The sequence below is a fragment of the Gymnodraco acuticeps genome, unplaced genomic scaffold, assembly GCF_902827175.1.
Source record: "Gymnodraco acuticeps unplaced genomic scaffold, fGymAcu1.1, whole genome shotgun sequence".
Taxonomy (NCBI): domain Eukaryota; kingdom Metazoa; phylum Chordata; class Actinopteri; order Perciformes; family Bathydraconidae; genus Gymnodraco; species Gymnodraco acuticeps.
In genome coordinates, this window is record NW_022992265.1 from 904,587 (window position 1) to 921,267 (window position 16,681).

A 16,681-nucleotide genomic window follows, 5' to 3' on the forward strand; every position below is an offset into this window, starting at 1 on the left:
GTGCAATATATCCATTATTACAGCTCCGTGGGCTGGCAGTAAGGCAATATGGTCCGTTGTTATTGTGCATCCATGGGTAAAGAGAAACTCATGTAGTACTGAACACGTAACATGAACGTGCCGGGCAGCGCGTTCCCGTGGGTTTGCGTTGTGGACCAACACTATACATTGACGGGGAAGGGGGTAGCAATAAAGATAACACCATTAAACAGTTACACAACATAACAGAAATAGTAGGCTTGTTTGAGACAAGCGAGACCTGCGCAGACCTGCGCAGTTGCGATCAACGTCTTGCTAGTGCGTTGCATGATGGTTAGTCATTTTGTCCGACTTGCTCTGGAGGCCCGCCTACATGAGACGTTGAAATAAATACCGGAGGTGGCGGTATGCACCTTAAAGTTGTTTGCAACCCGCCAAATAACCGAGAGAAGTAGAAGAAGAAGGCGAAGAAGAAGATGAAGAAGAAGAAGCCGACTCGGAGCTGTCCGACTTCAGGCGAGCTTTTTGAGACCTCCCCCGGCTGCGATCGGCTACTCTCGTCTACTTTCGAGGCGAGCCGCAACGCGTCTCAAACAAGCCTCTCGATAGACGGCGATAGACGGCGATAGACTGACGTCAGTAAAGTGTTCAAATCTGGATCAGTCTGTATCAGATCCATTGCAGCCCCTTTTTTTAGAGATTTGGGTATGGAGGAAAATAGAGAGGGTTGTGTTTTTTGACACTTGATGAGTTCCCTGGAACACCGGGGACACATATTCATGTATAAAGGACGTACAAAAGTGCATTTAGTATGATAGGTCCCCTTTAAGTAAAACCTGCACCAAAGAAATAAATTAGTATTTAAAGCCAAGCAAGAGCGATAAAAGCAAGAAAATCACTTAATTTGTTGTGTTATCACAGAGGATGGTCTGAATACAGTATTTTACTATGAAATAATACAGTAACATGTTGTGAAATCCTGGTAATCATTAATCCTGTACATTCACAGTAATTAACTGTGAATGTATTGATTTCACTGTGAAATTCTAAATTACAGTATTATATTGTGAACATTACAGGTAAAGACTATAAAGTGGTAAAACAGCAATTTATTGTAAAATATTACAGCTAAATATTGTGAAATCATGGTAACATTTTACAGTGTAATAACTAACTTTGAATATAACAAAAATGCGAAGTTGTTAAATAAAAAACTGTTTACATTTAGCAATTTTGTTGTTGGTGTCAGATTATTTATAACACAATGGTGGTGAAAGCTGGTTCGAGGGGCCCTCAGTGAATATTTGCCTAGGGCCCCCACAGACCCTAGAATCGGCCCTGCCAACACATCACATCCTGATACATGATGTCATGGAGAGTTGATCTGGCATTAGTGTTGTATCATGACTTCTTGACTAGCTGTGTAAAACAAAGAGACCTCTACAGATTTGTAAATGTTTGCAATGTTTCAACTTAAAACATGTCCATTTGGAGCTGCCTAATTACACCTAACAAGCATTTCCAAATCAAAATAACAGTCTTTGAAACCATAGTTAAAACCATGCAAAGCTGATCAACCTTTTCATACAGCCCCTACTGGAAGTGATTAGGGTGTGGTCTTCAACTACACAATCTCTGTGGTTTATGCATCACAACAAGATAAGTAATATACAAGACCCAAATGTTACTGAAATGGATGTGTATTGTGACAGAAAAACTGCATCAACCTTCAAGGGGGGTTGATTTTGGGCTTCATGAAGACTTTATTTCATTATAACTTGCTCCACTTATTGGATGGGCTTTAGTAATTCAGCCCTGATAGGAGTTGTACAGGTTGCATTAGCACAGACCTGCAGCCTGCTGGTTGAAAGGTCCTGTGGTGGGGGAAGCCAGGACGGGTGCCAGGTCTGGAGGGGAGCACAGGCCCAGCTCAGCACGTCCCAAACAACCGGTGCACGAACCAGAGCCATCTGCTGTCCATTTCACTTACATTCTCACTTGATGCTCTGCCAGCAGCTCGCTCTTTCACCCCTGGAACGATACTAATCCTCCCGTCCTCACACAAGCCACCAAAGTATCGGGTTCATCTGGCAGGAAACACTCTTCTGATTTTTGCCTGAGAAAACAAAGGGCTACACTTCCCTGAAACGCATTTCAAAGCTGTATCATTTATCACAAACACTCTTCCAAACTCCATCCTCTACTTACTGTAATGGACAGATCTGCCTCTCCACTCTTCATGAGCGAGTTTGAGTAATTTCCATCAACCAAATGACCATTAAGCACTCAGCAGTCCGACCTCAACAGTTGAAGTACATAAATGGCTTGTGATGTAAACGTCAGATGCATGGTCTTCAAGCTGGCAGCATTATTGTTAGAGTGATTTCTATGAACTAAATAACCATTAAGCACTCAACTGTTAACGCACACTGGAGGATGAATTAAAAATTGATCAGAGAAGTTATGACTTATAGAGAAAAGGAAATTGTCCTCACATTTGAAAGCCTTATATCCTGAAAAAACTGCGTTTATTAGATTTGTACTTACTTGATGTGCTTGCAGTTTCAGGAAGCTTCCTATTGCACCACAGCAAGTGCAACCCTGCATGTTCTTAATGACTTAGTTGTTCCTGACAGTAAAAATCACTTTTTCTGTATGAGTCACTTCACGCTAATAAAGTCTAACAGAATGCTCATCAAAAACAATGATTCATACAGAATAACTGTTATCACTGAGCTCTCGTACTGTTGAGTGATGCATTTGAAAAGCATAAAAAGTATTGTGAGTTTAGAAGTTTGTCAGACAACAAGACATAAACATTTATGAGGAGATTACGGATTAATTATGGATGTATGGGAGCTGATAAAATGCATCAGTAACCATTATGTGCTCTTAAAAACAAGGTCAGGATGTTTTGTGAATGAATGTTTAAGTTTCCGGTATCTTTTTATGCTCCAATAAAATGCTGCTTTTAAGGTAATGCAACATTAGCAATAATCCATTCCAATGACATGCTATTGTGCTCCGTAAGGAATTACTTTTGATTCCACAAATACATTTGGCTGATAATACTAGTTTGCTTTTACCTATTTATAGTTTTGAATGCTTTGAATTCCTGAATATTTTTTGCATTAAGGTATGGGTACTTATACTCAAAATAAAAGGTCTCAGTTGTCCTAATGTTACTTCTTCGACTACTGTATAACAATAAATCAAAGCCTGGATTAAAGGTGCATTTTAAAAGGATTATATGTTTTCGGAGTTGCACGTATTTGCTTTTTCTAAGAGTTTGATGAGAACACCAATATTACTTTAAGTATTTTCAATAATAAGAAGTAACCACCAGCAGACAGTTAGCTTAGTTTAGTAAAACGTTCAATAACTGGAAAGGGGCAAACGGCTAACATTAGCTTGGTTCTCTCCAAAAGTGGAAAAATATGTCCCTGTAAAACTACAACTTTAGTTTTTTACACATTACTTTATACACATTAAGCAAAAATAATATGTATGTCTCAGTGCAAAAAAACCTAAATAAAAAATATTATTTGAAATACGCTTGAATGTGGCTGTCAATACATCTATACTTTTTTTTCTACTGCATATAACCTTTTTAAACTAAAGCCAGGCTAAAAAGCTGGGTGTACAGTTTACATTTAAAGATGTCTCCTTGACTCTTTCAACAAATTAAACCCAAAAACCACAATTAAACACAATATTTTTTTTACCGACATATGCTCTGAAAAAAACAACGTTACCAAACAGATTGTGTTTCCTTCCTCTGCAGACCACACATGTCTTTGTCAAACTGAGTGGTACTACATTTTGGTTTCGGATAAAGCCGAGACATTGGTGCATGCTGATGGTACTGATATATCTAATTCACATCTTTTGTACTTTACTTTGTGCACAAATGCCAGCAGTGTCACACGCCACAGTTGTTATATGACTCAGATTGCGAGGAAATTAATCAAGTGTTGCATCAGTGTGTGTGTGTGTGCGTGTGTGTGTGTGTGTGGTGTGTGTGTGTGTGTGTGGTGTGTGTGTGTGTGTGTGTGTGTGTGTGTGTGTGTGTGTGTGTGTGTGTGTGTGTGTGTGTGTGTGTGTGTGTGTGTGTGTGTGTGTGTGTGTGTGTGTGTGTGTGTGTGTGTGTGTGTGTGTGTGTGGAGAAAGAGATGTTGCAAATGATCAGTGATTTTCCTCCTCTGTAGAAAGTGATGATAAGGCTCCACAGAGTTAAGTAGGTTAGCACACAACCCTTCACAGGAAAGCCTTGCCGGTGCTTTACTGCACACATTATTACTGGCTGATCACCAACAACCTTTTTTTATCCAGCCGAATTTCCGCCCATGTGTTCAAAGAGAGTTTGATAAAGAGAAAGCCATCAAGGTGAAAAGGTTTCCAGTTGTACATCTGTGAAGTATATAAGTACCTTGTCTGTGAAATGTTAACAATCCACTGTCAGTAAAATGCATTAGCTCACAGACAGTATAGGAAAAATATTGAAGGTTTCCAGACTCCTTTTTTAAACTTCAGGGAATAAGAACTTCAGGTAACTAAATCAGCCGGAAAAAATGACCACTGGCTTTATTTTCATGGGATTACACCGGATTTTAGAAACAGACTGGATTCCGTGTCAAGTGTTTACCCTGATAGATCAAATGTTGCATGAAATTTCACTAAGAGACCGGACTGTGTTTTACCTTCCGGAGATATGATCATCGCCAGAATCAAGTCACAGAGCAACACTGGCAGTAAAAAGAGCTTAATATTGATTATTTCTTACAGACAAAACCTCTCATCTAACTGGCTCAGAAGCTGACACAGACATATTGATTATAAACACCTTCTTTCATTCTGCCTTTAAAACTAGATAACTCAACATGCAGGATAAACTAACACTTTGATACAAAACCCTTTGAAGGCATGACGATATAAAAACACTTTTTGGATATTTTTAGGGATTAAACAACTAACTGTGACCCTGAGCAGATGGGCAGGCCCTGGATCAGGCTTAAGCTCTTTCCTCTGGTCTTAGATTCATGATTCAGGTGATAAAGGATGCAGTCTCTTGCCATGCAAAATAAAAGGATACAAATTAAGCTTTTAAGGAATAATTCACCCCTAAAATCACATATACACATTTTATCCATACTCACCGTGCTATTTAACAATCCAGATAGTTTTGGTGGAAGTTACCTATAGTGTTGGAGATATCAGGCATGGAGTCTGCCTTCTCTCAAATATATTGAAACAAAATGGTACAAGGCTCATGTGTGTGCTGAGAAAGGATGAGTCAACTTTTGTCTTTGTTGTAAAACCAACTTTCACAGGCTGCAAAATGACTCGCCTGAAATGCAGTGCAGCTCTGTGGAAACATCTTTACCTTTCTTACCCACATTGTTTCTGTTTGCAGTTTTCTGTCGCAGGGTGACTAATTGCACAGAGCAAATAAGTCTTAAGGTAGAAAAAAAAAATCTCCAAGTGAATAAGAATGGCATTCGCTATAAAACAATATCCAGAAGTGAATGATTTCCCAAACTTGCACACAGGCAGTCTTTGAGTGCCCACGCTGGGACATGATGTTATGAATGATGAATGGATTTACCACCTCCCAAGGCGCATTGCTACAAGAGGTTGCAGAGTCACTGAACACACACATAGTGCATTTGCCTCAAAATACTGAAGTGAAAACCGTGATAGACATGTAAATCTACGTAAAGGATACACAAAAGCCCCCTTTCTGTTTAAGAAAGCAAGAAAGGAGAAGCGGCATTATGCACATCTAAAATACTGGGTGTATGTGCTTGTACACATATGGGTGTTACACAAACATCCTCATGTCAGCTGTAGAGGGTATACACCTCTAACCATAAACCCCACACACACACGCACACACACACACACACACACACAAACACAATTTAAATACTCTTATGCCTCACATACAGTCAGTTGATGCGGATCCACCTCTGATGACACCACCATGGGACGCTTAGGGCTGCTTTTTCTGGGTTTTGTTCTAAATGTTGCTCACTGCTCGGACATTCTGGGTGAGTCTGCAGGGTTACAATCCATCTGTGACCGTCAGCTGTTTATAGGCTTATTTTACTGGTCCTTAAGGGCTTGTTTAACCTGTGGCATTCACACTAAGCAGCGCTGTTGTGGCTTTCCTATGTGATTAGTCCAATTACAAATGCACAAAGGCAATAAAGCCACATGCTGAATGCATCTTGAACACAATAAATTATAACTATTTCTGCAATATGTTGCTGATGGCATTTTGGCATTGGTACTCCAGCAGTCAGTTTATTACTATTGACCAGAGGTGTCACCTAAAACCACATACGTTTCTTTGCAGCCCTTAAAAGTTAATATATTAGGGTCGTTAAGGTTTTTCTTTGTGTAAGGGGGAAACCCTTGGCAGCCTACAGTTATGTAGAGATCCTACTATACAGTTTCACTATGAAGTCTTTGTTTCTGCAGAGTCACTAGGACTTGTAGCTGGAGATTAAAGTTTAAGCAAGTGCTTTTTAAAGTCGAAAGCCTTAGTTGTTTACCACATCCCCAGTCTGCGATGAAGAGCTGCTGTGTACAACTGGTGAATGGTTGCTGTTTGGTGAGAAAAAGAAGCCCTGGAGCTCAGGAAATATGATGCAGTGCATGAATAACTGATTTTTTCTTTTAGTTATTACTTTGTATCCTAAAATGTTGGCAGCAACCTGCAAGGACAAATCAATTATAAACCCAAGGCATAATTGAACTGATCCAGCATAGTTATTTCTCTCCCTGTCCTTTTAAAAGGCTTTGGAGGGTCTCCACATTGTTTCCATTTTTATGTGATGTATAGTAAGACACGCAGAGTTTCAGCTTTCACAGCATTTGATGCAAACATTTAAGTTTAGACTGCAGCAGCTGGCTGTTTGCTCTGTTTTTAACTATGAAGCAATGCAGCAGCACACTTTTACTCATCATGTCTCTAAAGCTGAATAGAGGTTCTTGGCTTCAGATGGCTGATGGGGCAAACTGTGTCCTCCGGTGCACTTGGATAAAGTCAGCAGAGGAAGCAGGATGAAAGGGACTTTGTATGCATTGAGTCTGCACACCACACTGTCCTTAGTGTTAAAACCTGTCAGCTCAAATTAAATGTCCTTTCCTCTGAATCCTCCCCTAACCGCGGCTGATCGGCCGCTGCTGTCTGGGTATGGATCAAGGCGTACCTTTTGGACTGTTTTCATTTCATTAACATAATGGAGTCCTCCATTGAATATACTCTGAGGGGACAGCGTTGCATTAGCCAAATGTCATTTTGTGCACAATGTCCATTCCCTGTCTTCAGCCCCTCAATTATAAGAGGGCAACTTTATCTTTGACTTATACTTTCATATCAGTTTTGGGTTGCAAATCAGAGAGGTTTGTGGTTTCATCTCTGCAGGCTACATGTGGAAGTTTAGCCTCTGTCACAGTATATAAATGAGTGTGTGAATTGGTGAATGCTGGCTTGTGTTGTCAAGCGCTTAAGCAGCCACCAAGACTAGAACAGTGCTGCATAAATGCACTTCATTTGATTTTTGTTGGGTTGGTCCTTCACTTTGGTCTGGAGTCTGAAGTTAAGAAGAATACTTTTCTATGAAATATTGAACAGACATTCATGGTCACCAGGGGATGTATCCTGCTAACTTAAGTGACCCCTTGACTTTTTCTCTACATCAACAACTATTGGATGGATTGCCAGGTCAAATATTAATTTTTTTCCAATCTCCAGATGACCTCTGGCCCAACCCAACCTGTGTGTTTATGACCTTATGTCTGCAAAACTAAACACATCAACCTCAGCTGTACTTTGTGTTAATTGCTAAATTACTAATTATACAACGTAAATACTGTAAAATAAGATAGTGAACATGATAAACCTTACAGCTAAACATTGCCATGTAGTATTTCCCATGTGAGCTGCATAGCATGTTGACAGGATCGTAGTCTTGTTTGTATTGATTAGTCATTGGCATGTTGTAATTATGATAAAATGATCCTCATAACCAATGACCCGGTTATTCTCATTAATCACTGTTTCACCTAACTAGTAAAAGACAATAGGAGCTGCAGAAACCCCTTTCATAAGCACAACAACAGACATCTATCAGCCTACCCCCCCCCCCCCCCCCCCCCCCCCCCCCCCCCCCCCACATAATTCCTGTTTCCCTAGTATTTGCAATTGTGGGACTGCTCAGGTAAACTTTTGACCTCTGACTGTTATTGAACTTTTTGTTGTTATGTGTCTCAGGTCCAGTCGAAGAGTCCATTATTGAGATCACACACAACATCACAGCAGTGCTGGGAGAGGACGTGCACCTGAGATGTATATATCTGGGAGAGAGCCAGATCCAGAGCGCCGAGTGGAAACGCCGGACAAACTCCAAAATTAAATTTAAGAGACTGGCGGGATTTTTTGATGGCAAACCGTTTAGTCGTGATAACGTCTCAAACCCAGTCTCTCTCACCAACCTCACAGTTCACATGCAGGTGTCCAGCGTGGAAGTAGAGGGAGAATACATCTGTGAGTTCAGATCAGAGGAAGAGTATGATTTAGACAGTGTATTCCTCACTGTAGTAGGTAAGCAAAGCTGGGTGTCATTTTTTAGTCATTAAATGTAACCTGTTGTGCAAAATCCACTTTTTCATGTCTTATAGATAAACATGTGTCCCCTCTGTGTAAAGAGATTCTGAAAATGTCATGAAAAAAGATTCACTCTCTTTTTGTCCTGATCCATTTATATAAAAACTGATCTGATCAGATTTTGGCAACTTTATGATGTCATAACGATTTTTTTGGCTTGTGTAACCATTAGCCAATCACCAACCAAGGTAACACCCCCCACCTTATCACCTGAATCTCCTCCTACCTAGAGCACCATTGTGTTCTTTTTAACCAAATATCTCGCAGAGGGGCGTGGGGAGTGGCTCCTTATTTTCATCTAAAGTAAAAGATAGGGAATCAGCACTTTTGAAACAGGGCTGAAACAGAGGGGCTTATGGGATGCTACAATGCATGATATGTTTGGTATTTCGAGCCATACTCTTCAAAGACATGTTCTGTATATATCTGGGACCTAAACTATATTGATGAAAAACAGTATAATAGGGGACCTTTAAAAACACTGACAATGTGGTTTGACATGACTTTTTCTTCTCAGCTCGGCCGGATATTCAGGTCGAGGTGAACTCAGAGACTATAAACGGCTCTCACTACCAGGCGGTGTCGTGCTCTGCGCTCGGTGGCCGACCTGTACCTCAGATCAGCTGGTTGGTCGACAGCCGCCCTCCTTCAGATTACCCTTTCACTGTGGACGTGAGTGAAACCCTTCACTCAAACGGAACCTCTACCCTGAGCAGCATCCTGCGCTTCCCCACCCACCTGCAAGACGAGAACAGCGTGACGTGCGTGGTCCAACATCCGACCCTCCCAAAGCCCACTCTCACCACTGTGAGGGTGGAAACCTTCAGTAAGCTCAATGTTTTCAGTGTTGCTGTGTTTCTCCGTCCGTGCTGCCAGGAGGTGACATATTGTATTGCATCACCAGTCAGGGTCTTTTTGTAAACGTGCATCACGACTCAGCATCTCACAACACAATAACATTTTCCTGCTGATTTTTCACACTGGCTCTTCCTTCCCACTCTATAGACATACACAGTGACAGACCATAAATCACATTGCACAATGCAATGCATTCATGTGGGAATGCACTCTTTTCACTGGCGTCGAGAATATGGAACAACATAATGCAGCAACAGCCCATTAACTAATTATTAACACACCACAGTGCGGTAAGCAATTCAATTGCTTTTTTTAATCAACCATTTTTTATCACAAAAAAAAAACATTTCTAGTTGAGGGGTGACATTTATTTTCCAAAGTTCCCACTTTCAACACGAATAAAGTTTTTGCACACCATAAGGTATGAATGTACATTTGCTTTATTTAGACAAAATCATATTTATTTTCAAATAATTCATCTTCAGATGGCACTAGCATCTAGAACTAACCCGATTCATGTACAACTTTAAAGCAAGTACAAGGAGCTAGTAGTAAAGATACTAAAACACTCAAAAGTGTGGATTTCTTGTCACCTCAACTAAACCAGCAATGTTTAATTGTAAATCACACATTTAGGATCCTGCCTTATGTTAAATTGAAATGAAGGATTCAATTGAATTCCTTTTTATCCGTCACGTATACAATGAGATTTGGTGCAGGGCAGCTGGAGGCCAACATCAGACAAATCAGTTGGCCCAATCGTAGCAAATGTACCTGGTGTAGTATAATGTTGCTCATGAGGACCTTTTAAATGTGGTCATCAATCTTTAAAAGCTCTCACTAATGCTCCTCCTCGCGGACTGCCGGTTTCAAACTGACAGGCTCCCTACTGGTCACATGCTGCATTTTGGCTGCTTTGCTCTCATTAGCATGATAGGGCCAGCTCATTTATCCATAATACTTTCACACCCCACTGAAGTAATGCAGCTTATAATTCTCCAACTGCAGTGGTTAAATCTACACATAACTTAGGTGTTAACAGATTAAAGCGATTAAAGTGCTTAACTCACTTTAATCGCACACACCCTTCCTCAACTCATTAGGAATGGCTGGTTATTGTACAGCGCCACAACATTTATATATTTGCTAATAGCCTGTGATCTCTGCTGATTCCCTTTATTAAATCCTGTGGTTCTCTCAGCGTTGGTTGGACAGCAGCTGGGCCAGACATCTGCTCTCAGCTGCAGCCCGGCCAACAGATGGGACAGGTGATAAGCTTAAGTCAGCACTTTCCAGAACCCAAGCAGAAGCCCCTCACGGCTCGTGTTTAGCTAACATTCAGCTCATCCGGCCACCGGCTTCCTATTCAACAAAAACACCCTGAGCCTCAACTTGACTTTTTAATTTGCTGGAAAAAACATTAAAAATAACTCTTCTTGCCTTTCTTCCTGCTCTTTTAGCAAGTCCAAATGTGACTATTAAAGCAGAGATGGTACAAAACGGAGGAAGTGAGTTCTGGGTGGTCTCGTGCATTTCGTCTGGAGGGAGACCTGACACCGACATCGCCTTGGCTTTGAACACTGACGAAGATCTGCAGAGAGAGGAGCACTCAGACTCAGACACAAAGACCAGCTCAGTGCTCCTCCCTGCAGCTGTGTACGAGGGAGTCAATGTCACCTGTGTGTTTGACCATCCTACATTTACAGACAAAGTGTCACGAGTCCTAACACTGCCGTCTTTTTGTGAGTGTTATCAGCATTCTGCTTCTGAAAAACTGTTGATGCTCGTGATGTAGAAGTCACAGAGAGTATATGTGCTTTTTATTCTGCAGATTTGTCTGGAGTTCAGTTATTGTTCTCAGAGATGAGAAACAACAGTGATGACTCTCAAGGCACTGCATCTCTAGAGCTAAAGGACGGACAGAGTGACACCGTCATCAGACTGCAGGTCACGGGAAATGTGCCACATTACAACGTCACCTGCAAGAAGTAAGAAATATTCATGTGAAACTGGTAACTGTTTATTTAGGTTTTGAATGTTTTGTTTTGCAGTCTCGTGCAAAGAAAAGAAAATACGGGGTGACATATTGACAAAAACAACATCAATGCTCCTTTTTTCCTCCTGTACGCATAGACCGAAACAACTAGAGTATGTGGTAACACGTCTGTTGGCACCAAACCACAAGCGATAGACTGCAGGAAGCAGATTTAGAAATGTTTCCTGAATGAAAAAACACTCATATTTTAATGTTGGTAAAACATTAAAATGAAGAATGAATTCCTCCTTGTGTTATTGCTTGTGTTGCCTTTTAGAGATGATGGACCTTTGTCTGAGGGTGTGGAGCTGGTTGGCAGCAGCCTCACAGTTCAGGGTCCTGTGGAGCATTGGCACGCCGGCCTGTATGAATGTTCCTTCTCATATCACCATCTTAAAGCAACGCTGAAGTTTAACGTCACAGTTAAACCTCAAGTTTTACAGCCTGGTAAGTGAAAGTCTCTGCATATGTTTCTTTCCATGACTACATTTTGAAATGTCTGTATTATTCCTCTATAAATTATTGATGTGGATCCTTCTATCTTCTCAGTGCCTCCAACAATACGGGTTGATTTGCGGACTGAAGATGGATACAGGGTGATTGAGTGCTCAGCAGCTGATGCTGTTCCCGTTGCTAACATGTCCTGGCTTCTACCAGAGGGTGTGTCTGGAGTCTCTTGGTTCAATTTCACTTCTCATAATGGAAGCCACTCTGTCAGAGGAGTTTTACTCCTCCCTGCCTGCTCGCCTTGGGAGCTCACTGCAGAGTGTGTGATAAATCACCCTGCGTTTGAGGAGCCAGAAAACAGAAGCATAACTCTCCCTCTTTGTGGTATGTTCGACAAATCATGCAATGGATGAGTACTGGACACATTTGGCTGTAGAAGTGCCATATATTTTATATTTTTACTCAAAACCACTTCCTTTAGTTTCACTTCTTTTTCCCACTCAGCTCGCCCAAACATCACCATCAACTCCAGCACTGAGAGGAGAGATGGTGTGGAGTACACAGAGGTGGACTGCTCTGTGGAGAGTGTTGCCCCCGCAGCAACAATAACCTGGCAAGTTGGAAACAGTGACAACAGCATCAATTATCTGTCTGAGACCCAGGTCCAGGCTGATGGTCTGGTATCGGCCCGCAGCTCTGCACGCTTCTTGTCTTCTTTGTATTCTGGTCAGAATTTGACATGCACGGTGGAGCATCTGAGCCTGGAGGCACCAGAAACAAAAACAATACACATTCTTGGGCCGAGTATGTTATTTCTTTCTTCGAGATATTTCTCTCTGTGACTCACACAGCTGCTCACCCCCTTCCTGTCACTCCTTGTTTTCTCTTTCAGAAGCCCCTCTGATGAGTGTGTCAGTGGTGAGACAGCAGGACTCTCCCCTCTGGCTGGCAGTGTGTGAATGCACAGGGGAGGGTGTGGGGACCAACCTCGAATGGGTCCTTCCCGAAAACGCCAAAGGCCTGACATCCCTGCACTCAGAGTCTGAAGGGTGTGTCCGGAAAGCCCGGCTGACTTATCTGTTCCCTCTGGCCCTTCATGAGGGGCAGGAGCTGACCTGTGTCTATCAGTCTGAACATGGAGCTACAGAGACAAAGACCCTTCCCATCCCCAGATACTGTGAGTTTAACACAAAAAAGGCTTTTATGAACTTCTGAACTCCCAATAATTCACAGTGATGCATTCAGCGATGGTTTACCTGACTTTCCTGCAGATATCTCCGCTGTGACAGTCCTTAACCACACCACTCCTCTGCAAAGCCGCTACGGTGATGGACCCTTTGCACACAGACTGGCTCTCCAGGAGGATCATCACAACCAGAGAATACTGCTCCGAGTCGAGGGAAATATACCAGAGTACAACCTCAACTGTAAAAGGTGGTGTATCCTCTGTTATCTCAGAAAACCATCAGTAGGAAGCACCTGCATGCAACACAAACTAAATGTTTCCCCCATTGATGAGAGTTAAGAATTACCAACCTTAAAATGTTAACTGGATTGTTTGCACGACATGGACATCAGCCAGGATAATTTCGATGGTTTGAAGATATTCCTTTTTTCTTGTTAACACATTGCACGAAAAGACAAAAAACATAAATTAATGGTCAGTGTAGCAATGGCCTGATACAGCTTGTTCCACAGTCCTTTTGTTGTCCAAAACACCTGGGCAGTTCCCCAAACACACCCTGCAGCCGTAATAATCACGAGAGCACACATGTATTCGGGGCTGAAAAAAGACCACAACTTATTCACATTTACTCCTGTTACATAAGTGCCGGAGTGATTTATAAACGTACTACTAACAAGTTAAACTTCACATTGGTTGGGATCAATGTTCAACAATGTATTTAGTAAGCACTTATGGGGGAGACAGCATTGAGTAAGGAAGTCAGTAACATTTGAAAGATGACCGAACACATTGATGGTTTTGGTATTTTCAAGTGATATAGGAACAAAGACAATCGATTTTTAGACATATTCAGTTAAAAATCTCTTGTGTTTCAGGAGTGACGGCTCATTTGTCCAAATGGACGGTGTTGCCATGGTGTTCCCGTCAGAGCTCACAGAGCAGGATGAAGGCCTCTACAGCTGCCAGGCGTCCTTCTACCACCACACAGCCACAGTCAACATACAGGTGGAGGTCACGAGCGTGGAAAAACATCTAGGTGAGCTGTCATCTTTTGAATAAAAAAAAGGCTTTCTGAGCATATCAATATCCTCATATCAAATATAAATATGAGCTTTTCTGAGACTTTTGTTTAATATTTGTGGTTAATACAACTGTGTCTATGTATGTGTTTCAGCAATTGCAGCCATAATCTGCATGTCTTCGGCTTTGGCTATCCTCCTCCTCCTCGCTGTCACCCTGTGGGTCTGCTGGTAAGTTAAATGGCTGCACAGGTTACAGGGGGGAGAGGGGTGATGTGTTGATGAGCAAATTAGGGCAACTCTGTCTATGGCACACTATACGAGACAAACAGGATGCGCGGATCGCATACCCAACCAACCCACTAACCCCAGCATCAGGCTGTTATTCACAAACAGGAAGCAGTGTGGCTGAAGCAGACAGGTGCCTCTGCCACCACTGTCTGTAGACAGGTAGAAAATGTTCCCTTTGTCAGTGAGAAAATCTGAGCAATTTTCCATTTTCCTCGTTGGCCCATTATCACTAACTAATTGCAAAGGGGGAGATAAAAAGTCCACATCTTCAGTAAGTTATTAGTATAATGACATTTGAGCTCCCATTCATCAATGAGAAAACTCCACAAATCCAACTGTAATCTTTGCTTTTGAGAATAAGAAACAGTGAATCACTCGTCTTTTACGACTGATGTGGGATATCTGTCACAAACTGTTTATGGTTTCTGCCTGCAGAAGTTTCCACATTTTCAAATTCACTGCCAGATCTAACTTCTCTCAGGACCGTTTATCAGGATCAGATCTTGCCGGGAATAAATCTGCACTGTGCGGCACAACAGCGGTTCAGAAGCATTTTCAATAGGCTCTGTGGTCAGAACATTTGGTCAAGGTGCCATTGGTTGACAGATCCCCTGCTCCAGTAGGAGGGTCCTGTCAGGCTAATTTGGGAAGGTCAGTCACACAGCGTACACCAAGAAAACATGACTCCCCGGGAGAAAAACTATTTTGGGACCAATGTTAAACCCCCTGACCCCCCTTCCAGTGCTGGGGACACATTTTGACCCCAGCAGTCTTCATTGGGTTGTCACTGAGGTTATGAATGTACAAAGTGAGCTGCTGCCTCTGACATGAGAGAGAATGATGAGGCCTTGGGTCACCCCTCGCTGTCTGTCTCATTGACCCTCCTCTGGCATAATGCATCACACCTGCAACATGTCCATCTGAACTGAAGTCAGTGTGTCAGATTGAGTCACAGGGCCATCTAGTGGTGTCGTTCAGCCCTACGAGTTCCTCAGAAGTGTGAACACAGGATTTCTCATGATTCATACAATCTGTTTTTTGTTCTACAGCAAAGGATACAGCAAGACACAATATAAGGTGCGTTTGGATTCAGTTAACATGGACAAAGTGTTTTTTATGGTTTTATTAACTTATGATGCACATTTAAAAGTTTAAAAAGAATTATCTCAAACTGTTCTTTTTGTCTTACTGTCTCTCATAATACTTCAGAAGAAGGAGTCTCTCTCGGCCTTGACCTCTATGATGCAGGAGCCCGGCTCTCCTGAGGTGAAGAAGCCAGCAGTGACAGAAAACGACAGTAAGGAATACGATCAGCTGGTCAATTTCTCCATAGTCATCGATCTCAAGAGCACAGTGTAAAGATAAAATCAGCTTCGGATTACATATTCTGCACAAACTATAAGGCTTACAGCAACTGCCACATTGTTCATGATTTCAGTGTATTTTTACGAGCATTAATTGTGAGATCGTTTTTTTTTTAACCAATTTGTATTATTGACTCAACGCATTACTTTTGCACTTTTTCAACTTACTTGAATTTTGTATGTTTTTTTAATGCAGATTGTATTTTTTTGTATTTCTGAATAAAATAACCCATAATATATCTTCTTTTTTGTTTACGTGTTACCATACGACTTAACAACAACCATCACATCTCCAGATTTAGAAGACTTTTACTTTAGCTTCACACCATCTGCCCTTGTGGTAAACTTGGTCAACTAAATCAGTGAGGACCATCTGCTGTGACGACGAAGAAACTCTAAAAATAAATCCTCTTGTCAGTGCAGGATCCAGATGCAGACACACTCATCCTCAGCTCACCCGCCCACATCAGGTCGCTGTGTTGCTACACCCTCTTGTGGCAAATGATTACACACACAGCTGAGTGAGTGTGGTTTTAGTCACAGCCACAAAAACCTGTTTTCTTTTTAAGTTTTTACTCAGAACTCTTCAAAGTATTTGCTAGTAAAACAAAGTTTCTTGAAGTAATCAAAATTAAACGATATTTTGTTTAAAAGGTTTTTAAAAAATGACTCAATATAATTGACATAAAATATAATTTGACAGTGATGTCATTTGGTCACTACACACAGATTAAAATATTATGTTTTACTTTTACCATAGTCACAATTATCATGACTTTCCTTTAAATAAAAAATGTAAAAACTGGATTGGATGGACATCAATTATAT

At 41.5% G+C, this 16,681-nt stretch overlaps 1 protein-coding gene across 1 annotated transcript; it reads left to right on the plus strand.

Annotated features, from left to right (window-relative positions):
* Positions 1 to 5,893: 5,893 nt before the first annotated feature.
* Positions 5,894 to 16,077, plus strand: si:ch211-149e23.4. Its single transcript, XM_034207035.1, has 14 exons — positions 5,894 to 6,029; positions 8,261 to 8,590; positions 9,171 to 9,479; positions 10,972 to 11,253; positions 11,343 to 11,499; positions 11,824 to 11,993; positions 12,096 to 12,377; positions 12,498 to 12,797; positions 12,886 to 13,170; positions 13,265 to 13,427; positions 14,055 to 14,215; positions 14,354 to 14,429; positions 15,539 to 15,566; positions 15,699 to 16,077. The coding sequence occupies exons 1-14, from the start codon at positions 5,963 to 5,965 to the stop codon at positions 15,846 to 15,848; spliced, it is 2,760 nt and encodes a 919-aa protein (XP_034062926.1). The 5' UTR covers positions 5,894 to 5,962; the 3' UTR covers positions 15,849 to 16,077.
* The last annotated feature ends 604 nt before the right edge of the window (positions 16,078 to 16,681 follow it).